Below are 18,021 nucleotides of genomic sequence, written 5' to 3'. Positions count from 1 at the left end.
TATCATTTCTCAAGGACCCCATGATTCCTAAGTTTTCTTTACCCTACCCAATATCTCCTAAAAATCCCAAATGTTCCTTAAAAATCCCGAACTTCTCCTAATATGTCCAACTTGTTGCTTAGATTCCCGAAAGGTATCATTTCCCGTGGACCCCCATGATTCCTAAGTTCCCTTTACCCGCCCCAATATCTCCTAAAAATCCCCAATGTTCCCTAAAAATCCCCAATATCTCCTAAAATGGCCAACTTGTTGATTAGATTCCCCAAAGGTATCATTTCCCGAGGACCGCCATGATTCCTATGTTCCCTTTACCGTACCCAATATCTCGTAAAAATCCCCAATGTTCCTTAAAAATCCCCAACTTCTCCTAAAATGGCCAACTTGTTGATTAGATTCCCCAAAGGTATCATTTCCCGAGGACCGCCATGATTCCTATGTTCCCTTTACCGTACCCAATATCTCGTAAAAATCCCCAATGTTCCTTAAAAATCCCCAACTTCTCCTAAAATGGCCAACTTGTTGATTAGATTCCCCAAAGGTATCATTTCCCGAGGACCGCCATGATTCCTAAGTTCCCTTTACCCTACCCAATATCTCCTAAAAATCCCCAATGTTCCCTAAAAATCCCCAACTTCTCCTAAAATGGCCAACTTGTTGATTAGATTCCCCAAAGGTATCATTTCTCAAGGACCCCATGATTCCTAAGTTTTCTTTACCCTACCCAATATCTCCTAAAAATCCCAAATGTTCCTTAAAAATCCCGAACTTCTCCTAATATGTCCAACTTGTTGCTTAGATTCCCGAAAGGTATCATTTCCCGTGGACCCCCATGATTCCTAAGTTCCCTTTACCCGCCCCAATATCTCCTAAAAATCCCCAATGTTCCCTAAAAATCCCCAATATCTCCTAAAATGGCCAACTTGTTGATTAGATTCCCCAAAGGTATCATTTCCCGAGGACCGCCATGATTCCTATGTTCCCTTTACCGTACCCAATATCTCGTAAAAATCCCCAATGTTCCTTAAAAATCCCCAACTTCTCCTAAAATGGCCAACTTGTTGATTAGATTCCCCAAAGGTATCATTTCCCGAGGACCGCCATGATTCCTATGTTCCCTTTACCGTACCCAATATCTCGTAAAAATCCCCAATGTTCCTTAAAAATCCCCAACTTCTCCTAAAATGGCCAACTTGTTGATTAGATTCCCCAAAGGTATCATTTCCCGAGGACCGCCATGATTCCTAAGTTCCCTTTACCCTACCCAATATCTCCTAAAAATCCCCAATGTTCCCTAAAAATCCCCAACTTCTCCTAAAATGGCCAACTTGTTGATTAGATCCCCAAAGGTATCATTTCCCGAGGACCGCCATGATTCCTAAGTTTTCTTTACCCTACCCAATATCTCCTAAAAATCCCCAATGTTCCTTAAAAATCCCCAATATCTCCTAAAATGGCCAACTTGTTGATTAGATCCCCAAAGGTGTCATTTCCCGTGGACCGCCATTATTCTCAAGTTCCCTTTACCCTACCCAATATCTCCTAAAAATCCCCAATGTTCCTTAAAAATCCCCAATATCTCCTAAAATGGCCAACTTGTTGATTAGATCCCCAAAGGTATCATTTCCCAAGGACCCCCATGATTCCTAAGTTCCCATTACCCGCCCCAATATCGCCTAAAGATCCCCAATGTCCCTTAAGAATCCCCAACTTCTCCTAATATGTCCAACTTGTTGATTAGATTCCCCAAAGGTATCATTTCTCAAGGACCCCATGATTCCTAAGTTTTCTTTACCCTACCCAATATCTCCTAAAAATCCCCAATGTTCCTTAAAAATCTCCAATATCTCCTAAAATGGCCAACTTGTTGATTAGATCCCCAAAGGTATCATTTCCCGTGGACCGCCATGATTCCTAAGTTCCCTTTACCCTACCCAATATCTCCTAAAAATCCCCAATGTTCCTTAAAAATCCCCAACTTCTCCTAAAATGGCCAACTTGTCGATTAGATTCCTCAAAGGTATCATTTCCCAAGGACCCCCCATGATTGGTTCCAAAGGAATTTATTGCTGTATGTTTTACAACTGAGCTGAGAAACAGGCTCTGTCCTAGTGGGAATGTAATGCAAGAAATAAGAAGAATCATTATCCCATCACATCATACAAAAAAAAATTAAATGCATCAAAAGTGCATGCTCTAAATTGCCGCACGCACAGACCCCCCCATCTGAACAGCACCGCAGCAGAGCTACGAGTGCGAAGGATTTAAATGGTTGCTCTTGTAAATACACTTTCGTCGGCGCTTTCCTTTCGCTCCGTCGAAAAACAAGTTAACTGCACGTCGCACTTAGTATGCGCAAATCCAAACTCCGCCTCGAATGATTCCACAGGCGGAGATGTGACGCGACAAAGAGCGAGCTCGTTTTCTGTATGCGATGACATCACCAGCAGCCAAGCCACCAGCAGTAGTCGTCCTCATGCCGTGGAGCAACAGCACACGAACGCACGACGGATAGGGTGATGACCATTGTTTTGGCATGAAGTTAATGCAATTTGGAACGTTATTTTCAAAAACATTTTTTGGCTTAACTACAAAAGATAGAGTTTTGGTGTCAAAGAAACATTTTTAGGGAACAAGTTCGTGCATGTTTTGTAGAAGAACTTTTTCAACAAAAGCTTTATTTTCATATTGAAATCATCAAAAATGTCCAAAAAATAGCCGATTTTTTCGACCAATTTTGCATTATTTTTCAATTTAAGGCCTTTTTTACTATTTTTACAAAGTTTACGTCCAAGAGACTAAGAAAGTAGAAGTAATTAGCTTTCAATTCGTGCGCTGAGAAAGTTTGTACGATTGATAGTTTAGTAGATATAGGACTTCAAAGATAACCAAAAATTAAAAACTTAAAATGTGATTAACTCACTTAGCAGTGATTTCCGACCCTATGTTCCATGGGAACTTTTTCATCTCTCATCAAGACCTATCAGCCCTGAAAATATCCAAAACCCGGAACCAAACACCCTGTATATGCATCATTGGTACAAATTTGGGCTTGATTGATTAATATTTCGCAAAGTTAGAACCATTCGGGTAAAACACCTTTTTTAGACAACGCATTTTTGAGGTGTCATATCTCGGAAACCAGTAAACCGAATTGAATGAAATTTTGAACGTACACTAACAATATGTAAATGCTTCCCAAACTATTAAAACATAGATACTTTTTAAACGTTGAAAAAAGTTATCATGGATTGACACTTTTTGGACTTTTCTCGAAAAAATGTAATTTTTTTTCATTAATGTGAATAAATTTTAGTGTTGATATCCAAAGATTTTCCACTTCTGTTCTCAAATTATCTCTAATCAGATATATTAGAGCCTATTTAGATTGAAGGAAAAACATATTTAATAATTTTTGTGTGGTATTGTTAATTTTACTTATTTTCCTCTATATGGGTAAAAATTTCAACCCGATATAACTTAATTCGCCGTAAAAAAATATTACATTTTATAACGTCGTATTGAGTATCAATATATTGTTGATAAACGTTAAAAAATTCATTCAATTTGGTTCACTGGTTTCCGAGTTATGACAGCTCAAAAATGAGTTGTCTAAAAAATAGTGTTTTACGCGAACGGTTCTAACTTCGCCAAAAATTAATCAATCGAGCCCAAATTTGTACCAATGATGCACACATAATAGATTGACAAACAGTCAAAATTTGAGATTTTTTGATGCACTCTATGAAAAGTTACAGCATGTTGAATTTTTTTGTGGGAGAAAAAAAGTTGCCTATCCCAAACATTCTGGCCATCCCCTGTACATGAAACTGTGTATTGGTCGGATAATAGTACAGTTTTATCATGGATTAAATCGGATCCGCGGAACTATAAACAATTTGTTGCTTTTCGAGTTAGTGAAATTCAGGATAGTATTTCCTCAAACCAATTGAGATGGATTGATAGTAAAAACAATCCCGCAGATGAAGCTACTAAGGTGACTGAAAGGAAATCCATTTGGTTAGATGGACCAAGTTTCCTAAAACAGCCCGAAGAAACTTGGCCCAAAATGAATGGTTCATTGAGAACAAATGAAGAATTGAGACATGTTAATCTCATAATGAGTGCAGAAATACTTGATTTTGAAGCCATTCAAATTAATTGGTGTTCAAACTGGTTACGTTTAAAAAGATCAGTTTGTATGGCCAAGAAGTTCATTTATAGGTTACGCACAATAAAGCGAAAATTACCCTTTGATTTATCTTTATCTAAAGGTGAATTAGACTGGGCGTAAACAATCCTGATCAAAAAGGCTCAAAGTGAAGTGTTCCCAGATGAAATCTCATGTTTAACGCTTTCTGGGAAATTCTGAGGAATTTAAATCCAGATCTAGATGAGAAAGGTATATTGTGATCAAATGGAAGACTAGCAAACGTTTAGTGTTTGTCTGCCCTAGCAAAAAGACATATCATATTGCCTCAAACGCATCATGTGACGAAGTTAATTTTACAACATTATCATGAACGTTTTTATCATCAGAAATTTGAACACCGAATATGAAACACCGAATATGAAAGCATTTACGTTCACTGGCGTTGATTACTTTGGTCCAATAACAATATCAATAGGGAGAAGGACGGAGAAACGATGGGGAGCGCTTTTCACGTGTTTGGTAACGCGAGCCATCCATTTAGAAGTAGCCTTGGACGTAAGTACTTATTCTTTTTTTCTTTGTCTAATGAATTTGCAACACTTACGCGGAAGAGTTGCTGAATTATATAATGACAACGGTACAAATTTTATTGGTGCTAATAACGAGCTTAAGAAAATAAAACAAAGGTTGGCGTCTAAAGGAATCGATTGGTATTTTAATCCTCCCCTGTTACCACATTTTGGCGGAGCTTGGGAAGTAATGGTTAAAGAAACAAAAAGTTTGATGAAATTCTTTCAGGGTACATATCGTGAACATACGCTTAGAGCCACGTTCAATGAGATTGCATTTATTATTAACTACAGGCCATTAACGCACATTGCTTTAGATTCTGAGGAGGAAGAACCATTAACTCCGAACCATTTCATTTTAGGATGTGCAGGTGATGCCGAGTTATCTTTGAATGATGTTAGTCAAGCTGAGGCTTTGAAACAACAGTGGAAAAAGGCACAAAACTTGACATCTCACATTTGGCAACGTTGGATTAAAGAATATTTACCAACCCAAGTTCAAAGAACAAAGTGGCAGGAACTTCAGAAACCCATTGAAATCGGTGACGTTGTAGTAATGGCGGATGAAAATCGAAAAGGTTTCCATGAAAAGGGAATTATAATCGAGGTAAGACCGAGCAAAGATGGTCAAGTAAGATCAGCAGTTGTGAAAACTTATAAAGGTATTTTTATTAGATCTACTGTTCGTATGGCGATATTAGATGTTATGAAGAACACCAGCAAAATTCAAGAGGAGCGCAATAATATTGCGACCAATAATTCCAATAATTCAAGTAAAAATAATGCCAAGAAGGTTTCACGGTTTGGAATGTTTATGTCCGTATTATTGACTATGTTATACGTTAACACGGTGAATGGATTAAAAATTAATCCTATTGAGGAGGATGGAATAATAGCACTAGTTTACAAAATACAACGAAAGTCGTGAACTTCTGTCAACGACAAAAATTTTTGAAGCATAATTTAGCGCTGATTTTTGAACCGTGCTTCAAAAAATTCAAAGTAGAACAGTTTTTGAATTTTAGCTCAATATCGAGTTGAACAACTTTTTAAAATATTGAATTTAATTAAAATCAAATATCTTGCGTTTTGTTCAACCAATTTTAAATCTTTGCATAAATTAAAAGGTGAATATAATACCATTCGATCATCTGAATGCAGGTTTGGCGTCAGATTGATGAATTTCAAGATATTGGCGAGTGTTGGGGACGGTCTGCTTAAATTTTAGCAAAATTTCCAAAAATATATGAAGAAATGTATTTTTTTCAATAAGAAAAAAATAATTTAAAAATTCTTTCTCAACGTTTATTTGACATATCATATGTAGGCGAGTTACAGTAAAAAATTCAGCTCAATCGGAGCATTGATTACAGAGAATGAGATGTGTGAAGTTAGCGACTTTGCTTAAAAATAGAACAAAAATTGATTTCAAAACATCAACCTTGTATGGAAAGTCGAAAAAATTTCCGCTCTACTGTATTTTTTTTGCTTCGCGTTTTCGAACTCAGGGCATGATTCTACACCAAAAACGATCATCAGCTTACCGAGCTCAAAAACGCTGTAAACTAGTGTATTTGATCATATCGGAAGTTGTTTGATAAAACGAGGCATATGGAGAACACAGATTACCAGTTCCATCGAATGATATTCTTCAAATACATCATATGCATAGAAATTTAAATGAAGCCTTAAAGTTTATTGGTAACAAAACAAATGATAAATCAATGGTAAACCTAATTTTATCAATTGAGCAGCAATGCGATAATGTTCTTCAAAAGGTTAAGATCTTGCACAGAGAAAGAAGAAGTGGTGGAATTCTTGGTTTCTTAAAAAAAAATATTGTTTGGCGGTAATGACATAGAAGAGGAGTTACAAAGTGTCCGAGCACATGAAGAACAAAAGCTTCATGAATTATCTGAAATTACTTAAGCGATTGACATCAAAGCAGAAAGGATGGGTAATGAATTCAACAACCGGATTTATAACTTAAAGAAGGAAATGGTCGAACTACAACAAAAACATACACCGCAACGTGTTGAAATGTTCAAAACCAAGGTACTTGAAACAGCTACAGTATCGGACAATAAAAATGCACCAGAGCCGTTTTCCCATACAAACTTGTCAAGTTCAGCCTGTCATGTCTCAGTTATTTCTCAACCGGTTGATATCATTTTTCTGTGACGAACTACAAAACATTTCAACTTTTAAAAACTATTGAAAAAGTTCTGAGATAACTATTGATGCAAAAGTTACAGATAGGTTGAATTTTGACAATAAAAATGCAAAAGAGACAAAAAAATGTATAGCAAAAAATGTTGAAGACAAATCATGTTGGTCTCTTCAGCAAAATTATTCATCATCACACAAGAAACATATTTGCCCAAGACACCATAATGATATGACGTTACCATTTTTTGCTACAACATTTTTTGTCTTGGTGCATTTTTATTGTCAAAATTCAACCTATCTGTAACTTTTGTATCAATAGTTATCACCAAACTTTTTCAATAGTTTTTAATTGTTGAAAGGTTTTGAAGTTCGTCACAGAAAAATGAAATCAACCGGTTGAGAAATAACTGAGATATGACAGGCTAAACTTGCCAAGTTTGTATGGGAAAACGGCTTTAATGCATTTTTATTGTCCGATACTGTATGCTGGCAACAGAAGTTTTACAAGCTATGTCTAATAAGTATGAAAATTTAAGATCAAACCCGTTGACCGGAGAAGAACTCAATAAAACTTTGAAGGGAATACAAGAGAAAATGCCAAATGGTTATTCTGTCTTATCTGATCCAAAAGCCATTAAATTCGAAACAAAAATGGAGAATGGAACGATGATTATTTTCATGGACTCAATTATCGTGAATAGAGACAATTTTGAGCTTTTTAATGATGAATATAAAAGAATCAGTAGTTGCTATCAATCATTTGGAAGAATTATTTTACCCTAAGGAGAATATGAAGAGCTTTAATAAATCTCATTATATGATTGACCAACCAGTAATAATGAGAAACGCTGATTGTGTAGTTGCTGCAATCCTTCATAATAAACTAAAAATTAAATGTCCATCAAAACGATTTGATAAATTGAATACACGGTTGTTTTCTTTAAAGGAGCAGAATGTTATTTTGTATTATACTAGCAATGCGAAAGATAAAATTATTCATTGCGATGATGTTATCATCTCCCCTTCATATAAGATTGTGAAAGTAACTTTGAAACCGGACTGCTTCATTAGAACAAAACAGTTAGTTTATTATGCAAGAATGATCGGCGCGACAAAAAAAGCAAATACATTCTTTGAACCAACGATTCAATTGCCCTATGAAATAGATTATTCATTAATTAACACAACAAACGGAACAACGCTAGTAGAGAAACTTATGTCGAATTCGTTTATTTGCACCGCCTGCACCGCTTTGCCACCGGGTGTAGCAAACTTGCACCGAAACCGTTCGTTTTTTCGCAGGTACTGTTCTGTTTTGACACCCGATTGGCACCGGTGCAAGAAAATGCTACACCCAGTATGAGCGCGGTGTAGCAGGTACAAAGCTAGTTTTACCAATACATGCATGCATATCGCTGAACTTGTATCGTGATTTTGTTTTGGTCGGAATGATGATTTTCTCTTCGGCATTCAGGTAAACAGTTTTCTTGGATATTCGTTTATTTTGAGAAGTTTTAATTTCCAAACAGCAAATCTGTGCGTTTAAAAATTATTTAAACTTGATCGATGATTATCACGTCTTTTATCTTCTAAGGAATCTAAAAAAATTATCGGTAACATGAAATTTAAAAGAGTTGATTCAACGTACATTTTTCCCATCACTTTTTTTTATTATCGCAAATATGTGGATTTAATGATTTTAATCATTAGAATTTTCTGTCGCATGGTGAACTATGATGTATGAAAAAAAATTACGTAATAATGATTTGATAAGCCCAGAATAAAATAAAAATCTATTTATTCAAATTGGACTGAAATATTACTGAAGTAACATTTTGTAGGTATAGTTTCAAAAACCGTAAATTCTATTATTTTTTTCTTACAACAAATATTGAGTTTTTGAATTACATTGAACGTCAAACAAATATCACTACAGGATGGTTAAAGCGTTTTTAATATGAGTTGCGTTTCAATAACGTTATGTTTTTGAAAACATTTATTTATTTTCCTTTTTACGTTGTAGCTAAACGTTTTCTATTAAACTGTCTTTAACATTTTTTGTGTTAAATTTGTGCACGTAGATCGTTTACAATTGTATGTTAGCATATTTTTTTATTGGACAAAGGAAATTGTTAATTTTGTTATGTCTTAACTTATGAGATTTTCATCCCAAGGTTGGTTCATCTCAGAATTGTTAAATTCTAAAAAGTTGCTTTTAACCCTTATGTGGCCGGCAGGGTACCCGGGTACCCAGCACCCATTTAAAATACACGGTGTAGAAAAAAGCAAAAAGTTTTCCGGCCACATAACGGTTAATTGAAAAGTTATGATATTACAAGAATTTGAAGAAGATAAATAATGTAGGAGTGTTAAAACATTGGATAACAATTTTCAAGTAACATTTATCATTACAAGTTTATCATGTACAAGAGAATTACTGAAAACTTTTAAAATTGTTCAATTGTATATAGAAAGTAAAAAATAAAAATAAATAAAAATAATTTTGTTCATCAAGGAAATCATGAAAACATTGATTATGTTTATTTTTGATATCCTTTATTGTTTTCATTGACGCGCTCTTACTAATACCATCATAAGCTGTCAACAAATTGCACCGAAACCGTTCGTTTTTCCGGTGTCAATTGCTACACCGGTGCAGTGCGCCGTCGCGAATAAACGAATTCGACATTAAAAATCCGTATGAAAAGGAAGCTATGGTGTTTACGGATATTCCAGTTAAGACAGAAACAGCCATGATAAGATCAGGATCAATTGTAACAATTATTATTACAGTTGGAATTATATCTTTTGATATGTATAAAAATAAAAAACGAAATGAAAATCAAGTTGAATCAGGAATAGAGGTTCCAACTATTGCAAATAATCAGAGACGTAGACATCCGCAAGGTTTAGACCAAGGAGTTTGAATTGGTAATCCAACGCGGTTGAATTACGGGAGGCGGCATGTTGACGACTGAGCAATATAGTTTAGCATAAGGATAAACAAATGTACGTTTATGCCAGGGTCAGAATAAGAAGATGCCTTGGTGCGTCACCGAAAGGCACCAAATAAACAAAGCCAACGGTCGCCAATGCATTAGCTCTGGCAAAAGGATGCGCTGCGTAGTAAAAGTACCTGAACATGAGGCGACGGAAGAAATGATAAAACTACCCTTGAAGACGGCGTGGTAATCTTGGCGTCAGGTCAGGTAAAGTCGTTATTATCAGGTAAAGCTTAGACATAAGAAAATCCATAATTGTAAGTAGAAATAGGAAATAAAGCATTACTATCTCAGCATCGTTGGAGTTCAGTTCACTCTTTCAAAGTTGGAAAAAGAAAGTCCATATTTTTTAGTAAATCAGTGTCATCGTGAGACGAGTTTGATTTCTTGGGTAAAGAAGTCACTACTGTAAAGCAAGCACGTGGAAAAATGAAGCTTGTTTTAAACAATAAAACGCATGGTTGATTTTTCATTCCAAAGCTATATACATTACATATCTTTGTTCATACTTAAAATTTATCGATAAAAACAACCAATTACCATCATTCTATATAACGTTAGAAACTTCGTTTGTTACAAAATGGGGAACACAAACATGACCTGGAAGCACTCTCACATTTTTGAAATTCTTGGCCCAACAGCGCCACAAAGAGGAAGAGTAGCAAATCCATCTCCGCAACTTCCGAGTGCAGTTTTGGCCGTGATGGATAACGCACAGGTACTGAAGACAGCATCCACAACAAGGTTTCGCCTTTTTTGTTTTTTATTCGTTCTCCTTCCCATCCGCTTGCTGAGTGTCTATAAAATAGATTTTCGAGCTGCCTTAGGAGCTGCCGCAATGAATACATTCACATTCCGGCTTTGATAGTGGCAAATGTGCAGTCGTTTAAAATAATCCATAATTTTATGATAAAAACACCAAAACTCTGTTTGTTCTAAAAAAAACTGTAAAAATATCGTCAAGTGGAAATATTTGTATTATCATGCAATGGAGCAGTTCAGTTTAAACTAGAAACAAGTTGTAACGCTTAGTCACTTTTTTGGAATTCGACATGGTTTTTTCAAGATTTTAGGTGTAAATTAAAAGTAATTATTTTCATTAAATATTAAAAAAAAAGGTTAACATCGTTGAATTTGAAATGCACGGCTAAATAAGGATAAAAGCTCTTCTTTGTACTAAAATATTTAAGTCACTTTATTATACAACTTTCTATAAAAGCTCATTGAAATAGGATAAAAGCTTTTAAAGTTATTTGTACTAAAAAGTTAAGGTGAAACATAGATGGCCCAAAGGAGTCGAAAATATGAACTGTGGTTAACTCGTCTAAATTTTTAGTTTTGTATTAGTAAATGTCAAATTACATGATCAGTAAAATTTTACGTTCGATCAAGTTTCGTAGAATAGATTCAGCCATTACCAAATCTGATCGGCAAGTGAGCAGACAGTTAGTTTCGGTGATAGTGCTTTCAATTTTTTCAATCTAAGGTGCGTCCATCTTGGATAAGTTTAATTCGTTAAAAAAAGAACAGTTTTTAAATTTAGTGATCGCTGCATGATACGTAAAGTGAAAACGGTTTCGTTAATTCATAACTTTTATTGTTTTTTTGCGTTAGTTATTAAAAATAGTTCCGGATTTATTTTATCACCGGGAACGGAAACTCTGCTCATCTGTGCAGTTCTAAATCTGTACAAAAGGTAATTTTATAAAGTGAATTCATTTAATGTACAAAATATTAATTGGTTTCGTCGTTGGGCATCAGCGTCCAACGGACGCTTTTTTGTACGGGCTTCAAGCCCGCAGCTACACACTCCGCCATTTTGAACATCCACACGACCACGTGGGACATTTCCGAGGACGCTCGCTCATCCAGGCCCGCCACAGAGCTGGCAGTCAAACGGGTGGAGAGGATTGTCTGGCCTGCCCGCATTCTGAGAGGAGTGATCGGCTAGCGTACTTGGACCTGCCGAAACCCTTCCCCGCACCTTTATTCCGGCCATCAGTGATTCGAGCTTCTTTTCCGAGCCGTCCCTCGAAGGAACGGGATCCCGCCGGCCCCGGCGGCAAACCCTTGTTCCGCCGCTGCGCTCGCCAAGAACATCGCACTCCGTCCGTGCACTCCTCGTCAGCTGACAGCATAAGTTAAACCCTGCGCAGGTATGTCCTCATAATCATGGCCATGAACACACTACACAACACACACTCACACACTCTCACACTGGATGCTTAAAACGAAAAAAATGAATTAATACATAAAAATGAATTCAAACTCAACATATTATGCTTCGTTCATTTCATGAGTACTGAGCCCTGTGGTAATGTAGTCCGCCCGGGTATCGTCACACTCTACGTTTCACTTTACGTTCTCTTCGGACACGTTTTCGTTCCTTCGCTTTGATGCGTTCACCTCAGTTAATCGTTTCGCTATACTTTGTGGCCATCGCTTTACGTTTCAAACCACCTAGCAACCGTTCGCTGACCCTAGACAAGATTGCGCTCATGCTTACATAGTTTAGTTGGGCAAATTCGAATAAAACGACCAGTGGTCTCTCGGAATCGAGAGTGGCGCTTAAGCCACTGAGTTTGCGTCAAGCTTTAATAGAAATCGACGAACGGTTACAAAGTTTGGCGCTATAGTAAACTGAAAAATCGGTTGATATGAACTAGAATTTAATTGTGTTAACAATTTATTTGCCTGCGTGAGGAATGCGTTCAATAGTGCCAGTTAGGTTGCTATTGCCGATGTCCAATAGCTCCATACTAAGGTACGGCGGCCCGGCTTGGGCCACGGCGATAAGTAACAAAAGCTACCGTGGTAAGCTGGAAAGTACTCATAGGCAAATGTGCCTGAGGGTTGCGAGCGCGAATCGTACCGTGTCACACGATGCACTCTGCAACATCACTGGAATGATGACTATCATTATCCTTATCAGGGAAGACATAGAGTGCTTTGAAATGCGCGACACAAGAGGCATACGCAGAACTGCCAGATTGGCCTCTATGGTCAAATGGCAGCACGCGTGGGACAGTTCCACCAAAGGAAAGTAGACCTACAGGTTGATCCCGAGGGTAGATAATTGGGTTAACAGGCGCCATGGAGAAGTAACATTTCACTTGACTCAGGTCCTTTCAGGTCATGATTGCTTCCGACAGTATCTACATTGTTTGGTCATCTGGTTTCTCCCGAATGTCCGATTTGTGCAGGTTTAGAGGAAACGGCGAAACACGTTTTGTTCGTGTGCCCTGCGTTTTCGCAAAATGCGTGAGCGCATGCTTGCCACATGCGGGTACGACACAACTCCGGACAATCTTGTCCAGAGGATGTGTAAGGATGAGTTTGGCTGGAATTCCGCTTCAGGAGGTGACGCGTGGACTCGTAGAAAGGCTAGTGCATACGCAATACAGGAGGTGATCCGAGAGTTCGAAGTCAGCTTCGTTGGTCATACCGATACCCTGCGGACGAAATCGACCCTCACAGCGATTAAGTGGCTGTGCAGAGGACGTCCTGGTATTATTGCTGTCGTGGCGTCGGTCTACTGGGTTGGGTTCGAGCCCGCGGTTCGAAAGGGGTCCTCGGCATAGTCGGGGCAGGTGAAGGCCCCATGTCGACACGTTCTTCTATGTGCTGATTGGGCCTTACTTGCGGGAAGATCAATTCGCTGTGCTCGCGGTATCAGTTCTTGATACTTGCTGTGCAGTTGGAAGCAGGCGTGGTGTTGATTCTGCCTACCTTACGAGGACAAAAGTAGTGGTGGGGACAGGGATGGCATTCACCATTTGCAAAGAGTTACATTCACTTGCTACTATCTCAGTCCATAAGCATGCTATCAAAAAACAATGTATGGATGACTTTTACCTTGTAGTTTTATCTGAAAGTTTGCCGATTATCATAAGGGTCGCACACGCATGCTTAACTCGTGAGCGAGCTGTGAAAGCAACTCTCCACGCCGTAAATGTAATTTACATTCATGGCGTGGAGAGTTGCTTTCACAGCTCGCTCACGAGTTAAGCATGCGTGTGCGACCCTTATGATATTCGGCAAACTTTCAGATAAAACTACAAGGTAAAAGTCATCCATACATTGTTTTTTGATAGCATGCTTATGAACTGAGATAGTAGCAAGTGAATGTAACTCTTTGCAAATGGCGAATGCCATCCCTGGGTGGGGACCACTCAGAAAACTGATTAAGCGTCAGAATGCTGCTTTGGTGGACTCCCCAAAGCGAGTCACCGATATTCGTTGCTGCAGGCTTGCGATGTGCGTTGAGGGTGCGATATGCACTAGCCCTTCTCTGAAGCAATGCCATCTTGATGGTTCCGGAGAGACAATGGGTTTGGCGACCATGGGAATGTTTAGTGGGTCCAAGAAACAGTAGTCCTGGCTTTCACTAATATATATATATATATTTTTTTTTTGTAAAAGACGGTACTTATCCCCACACTACCTGGATCCACTGAGCAGATTATCCTCTTATGGTTTAGAAGGAAAAAAACTCAGATCGCTGGGGAACAGCGACAATCATTCGCCGGTTGGTGGGCCAACATACACCCCACCCCGACAGTCGATTTGTATTTATTTATTTATTGTCGCCGTCTTGAATTTCACTATTACACTGTTACACTATTCAATAAACATAGAGAACTTGAAAATGGACTGTGGTGTCCATAATCAATAATGCCTGATGAGCAACAGTTGTGGTTCACGGAGATGGCACTGTAATGCGTTGCCATATCAATTCATATCTATTTTCAATAAGCTTTTGAGTTGTGACTATTTGAGGCCTCTCCGGGATCATATGGCCACTTCCGGATCCTGGTCTAGTTCCTCCGGATCCGGAGTCAGTCCATTTCAAGTGAAGTCAGCTGAATATACAGTGCGAAGAACGAAACACATTTTCAGAATAAATGTTACACCATTTATTTGCTTTCTAATGTTTTTGTAGTCAAATAACTTCCGTAGATAAAATAACAGTTCAAGTTGAACTGTCATGAAATCTAGATATTACTAAAGAGACCGATTCTTGTGGATACCATTAAAAAGCCTGATAAGTTCGGAAGTTACCTTACAGTATTTCCATAAAAATAAACCCGTGGAAATTCGTTCAGGAGTTTATATGAAACATCCTCTGCTGGTTGATTTTCTTTCTGAAATATATTTTGTTAATTCTTTCACGCATTTTTTTCGGAAATTATTTTACAATACATTGGAAATTCACTGAACAAACCCTTCCAGCTTTTCCCCTGCAATTTCTTATGAAAACCATTTTGCTATTGGTTTGGGAATACCTTCTATAACTTTGTCGGAAATTTCTCCTTCTTTGGGAAATCCATAGTCAATTTTATTGTGAATTCCCTCTGCAATGCCTTTGAATATTTTTAGCCAATGATTTCCGGAATTTCATCCGTACTGTTTTAACTTATTCAGAAATTATAACGGCTGTAATTCTTCCAAGATTTTTTCACTAAAGTAATTCGACAAGATATTGTAGGTAATATTATAGATATAATTTGATTATTAATCCTCTGGGGACGAATTTCTTAGAAGAACTCGTGATGGAATTATTGAATGAAAACCCTACAGTAATATTTTATGGACATCCTTCAGATAAAATACACGGAGCAATTTCCACAGAAGTTGGGTTTTTACCCTACTAACAAAATTAGCCTCATAAGAGCTTATCATACAAATGCAATCGGAAAAAAAGCTCTTTTAAGGTCTTATTCAGCAAAAATGTTAGTCCGGTAGTAAAATCGATACGTTCATTTGCTTAACTGTAATTTTATCCTCGGAAATAAAAAAAAACCTTTTTTGTTTATTTGCCTACAAAAACACAAGAAATCAAATAGAAGATGTGGTATTTACACTGAATAAATATTTCGTTCTTCGCACCGCATATTCAGCTGAGTTCACTTGAAATGGCCGGAACCTGAAATTGGAGTAATTGAAGCAGGACCCCGGAGTGGCCATCCCAAGTAACATTTTAAGTTTTGTTCGGCTCTACAAGAGATCTTCATGACCAAATTTTTAAAACTTGCAATAAAACTGATTTATACATCAAAACCTCTTGATAACCTCTTTAAGAGAATCTTCCGGCTAAGTGGACCACTCTCGAAGAGGTTTTGCAAACCGCATTAGAAGTAGCAATAAACCCGTTTTAAAACCTAGTTGAGAAGTTTCCCATTCTCGATTGTTGTTGTTTTTTTTTATCAACAAAACTATGACAGCTCAAGATGCAGAAAAGCTTCTTCGATGGCACGTAAAGTTCAGGAGGATGCATCATTCATAAGTAGAAAGCGATCATTTTATAGCAATATTTTAGTAGTTATTGTGTTGGTAGGCTTATGCGCATTCACTTTTATCGTGAATATTGGGGTTGCAGAACCATAAAATTAATGCGCTTCGAAAATAGTAAAAATTATCATCTTGGAATGAAATAAATCAATTGGTTAATTTAGTAAAACTATCGCGAATCACAAGAAAACTCAGCAGAGATAGATTATTTATGTGAGCACGTTATGGAAATTATGGCAAACTATCAATTCATTGCTAATTTGAGCAAAAATAACTATTTTCCATTCACGTTAGCTAATTCTTCAATATGGCGACGACCATAATCAGCGAAAATAACACGAAAGCAAGTTTACTTTTATGATGACCGCAATAAACCTAGCAGTGTCGTTGTTTCGGCTTTTCCACCAACAGATGTCGTTCTTAATCGAACGGATCGCCATCTGTTGAGAGTTGTAACAGTTTTATTGTGGTTATAATGATTGCCAGAAGGTTTACATATCGGAGGGTTTTGTTTACTCTTAAAATCTGTCTTTATGCATATCTTCAAGTATACTATAAAACATTTCATCAATGGTTTTCATAAAAACAGTCATAAAACTGTGAGTTTTAATCAGTCTTGTAAACATTCGACATTTTTCACTACCTTCATTTCGATGCCGCAGTCGGGTGTCAGCTTGCTCTGTTACATTCATGCGCTACTGTTACCTCTTACACACAACACGAGCGGTAGGACGAAGGTCAATAAACATAGAAAAGGGCCAAATTAATGTCGTCTGACACGATGACATTTGTCTAATTCTAGCTTTTCGCATGGATTTTAGCCAATTCCGATTATGAATGTTAATATTAGTTTATTCTTGTTTGTTGAATTGAATACAACACACATATGGCCATCACAGCTCTCATTGTGGAAGAAGACAGGAATAACAAAAGCCGAACCGTCTCCCGAAGACGCAATCGTGGTCAAGTGCATTCGTTTGACATTTTTGTTTCGTACGGTAGTTTGATTGCTTGTGTTGCGAATGTCGGAGACAAAGGCAGCCGAATATCGACGAAAAGGTGTAAATGACTGTGATCTCTAACAAGACTGGTTTTAATTATTGCTGTGATAAAACCCTAATAAAAATCAAACAAAACCAACCAGCAATGGAATTGTTACTTGGGATGTGAGGTCTCAAACAGTCACCATTTACATTGTTACCAAAAATAGATATGAAATGATAGTTGCACTTTATGCTCAGTAAACTTCACTTGACATGGCCGGAATTGGAATCCAGAAGAACTGGACCAGGATCCGGAAGTAGCCATATGACCCCGGTAAGGTCTCAAATGGTCACCACTCACATGCTTATTGAAAATAGATATGAATTGATATGTCGCACCGTATATTTAGCTGATTTCACTTGAAATGGCCGGAATCTGGATCCGGGGGAACTGGACCAGGATCCGAAAGTGGCCATATGATCTTGGTGAGGTCTCAAATAGTTTCTACTCACATGCCTGTTGAAAATAGATATGAATTGATATGTCGCACTGTATATTTAGGTGACTTCACTTGAAATAACCGGAATCCGGAACCGGAGGAACTGGACCAGGATCCGGCCATATGACCTAGGTGAGGTCTTAAATAGTATGAAATGTTGTGCCGCACTCTAAATAGCCTGGTGCGGAACCCGGAAAACCAGGTTCGGGACCTAAAAGTGGCCAAAGAGGCCACTTCCCGTCACCCGCCGGTCACGAGACCATCACCAATCGATTTAGCATGGTTTTTTCCTTTGGGGTACATACTTTTTATTGCTTCAAACCAGCGGCAAAAATAAGTTCCGTTTTTTGGCTCGAT

The 18,021-nt window shown here is 37.7% G+C and overlaps 3 protein-coding genes across 10 annotated transcripts in view; 2 read left to right on the top strand and 1 right to left on the bottom strand.

The window, feature by feature from the left end:
- LOC134288082 (scavenger receptor class B member 1) overlaps window positions 1–18,021 on the bottom strand; it is a 682,758-nt gene that overhangs the window by 121,540 nt on the left and 543,197 nt on the right. The window lies entirely within an intron of this gene.
- Window positions 1–18,021, top strand: part of LOC134288081 (uncharacterized) — a 401,563-nt gene that overhangs the window by 309,032 nt on the left and 74,510 nt on the right. The window lies entirely within an intron of this gene.
- On the top strand, window positions 1,133–13,157 carry LOC134288080 (uncharacterized). Its single transcript, XM_062851789.1, has 2 exons — window positions 1,133–11,586; window positions 11,652–13,157. The coding sequence occupies exon 1, from the start codon at window positions 4,517–4,519 to the stop codon at window positions 5,645–5,647; it is 1,131 nt and encodes a 376-aa protein (XP_062707773.1). The 5' UTR covers window positions 1,133–4,516; the 3' UTR covers window positions 5,648–11,586; window positions 11,652–13,157.

Source organism: Aedes albopictus, chromosome 2 (assembly GCF_035046485.1).
Source record: "Aedes albopictus strain Foshan chromosome 2, AalbF5, whole genome shotgun sequence".
NCBI lineage: Eukaryota > Metazoa > Arthropoda > Insecta > Diptera > Culicidae > Aedes > Aedes albopictus.
Note: the sequence above shows the minus strand (reverse complement) of the source record. Positions and strands in the feature narration are given on the sequence as shown.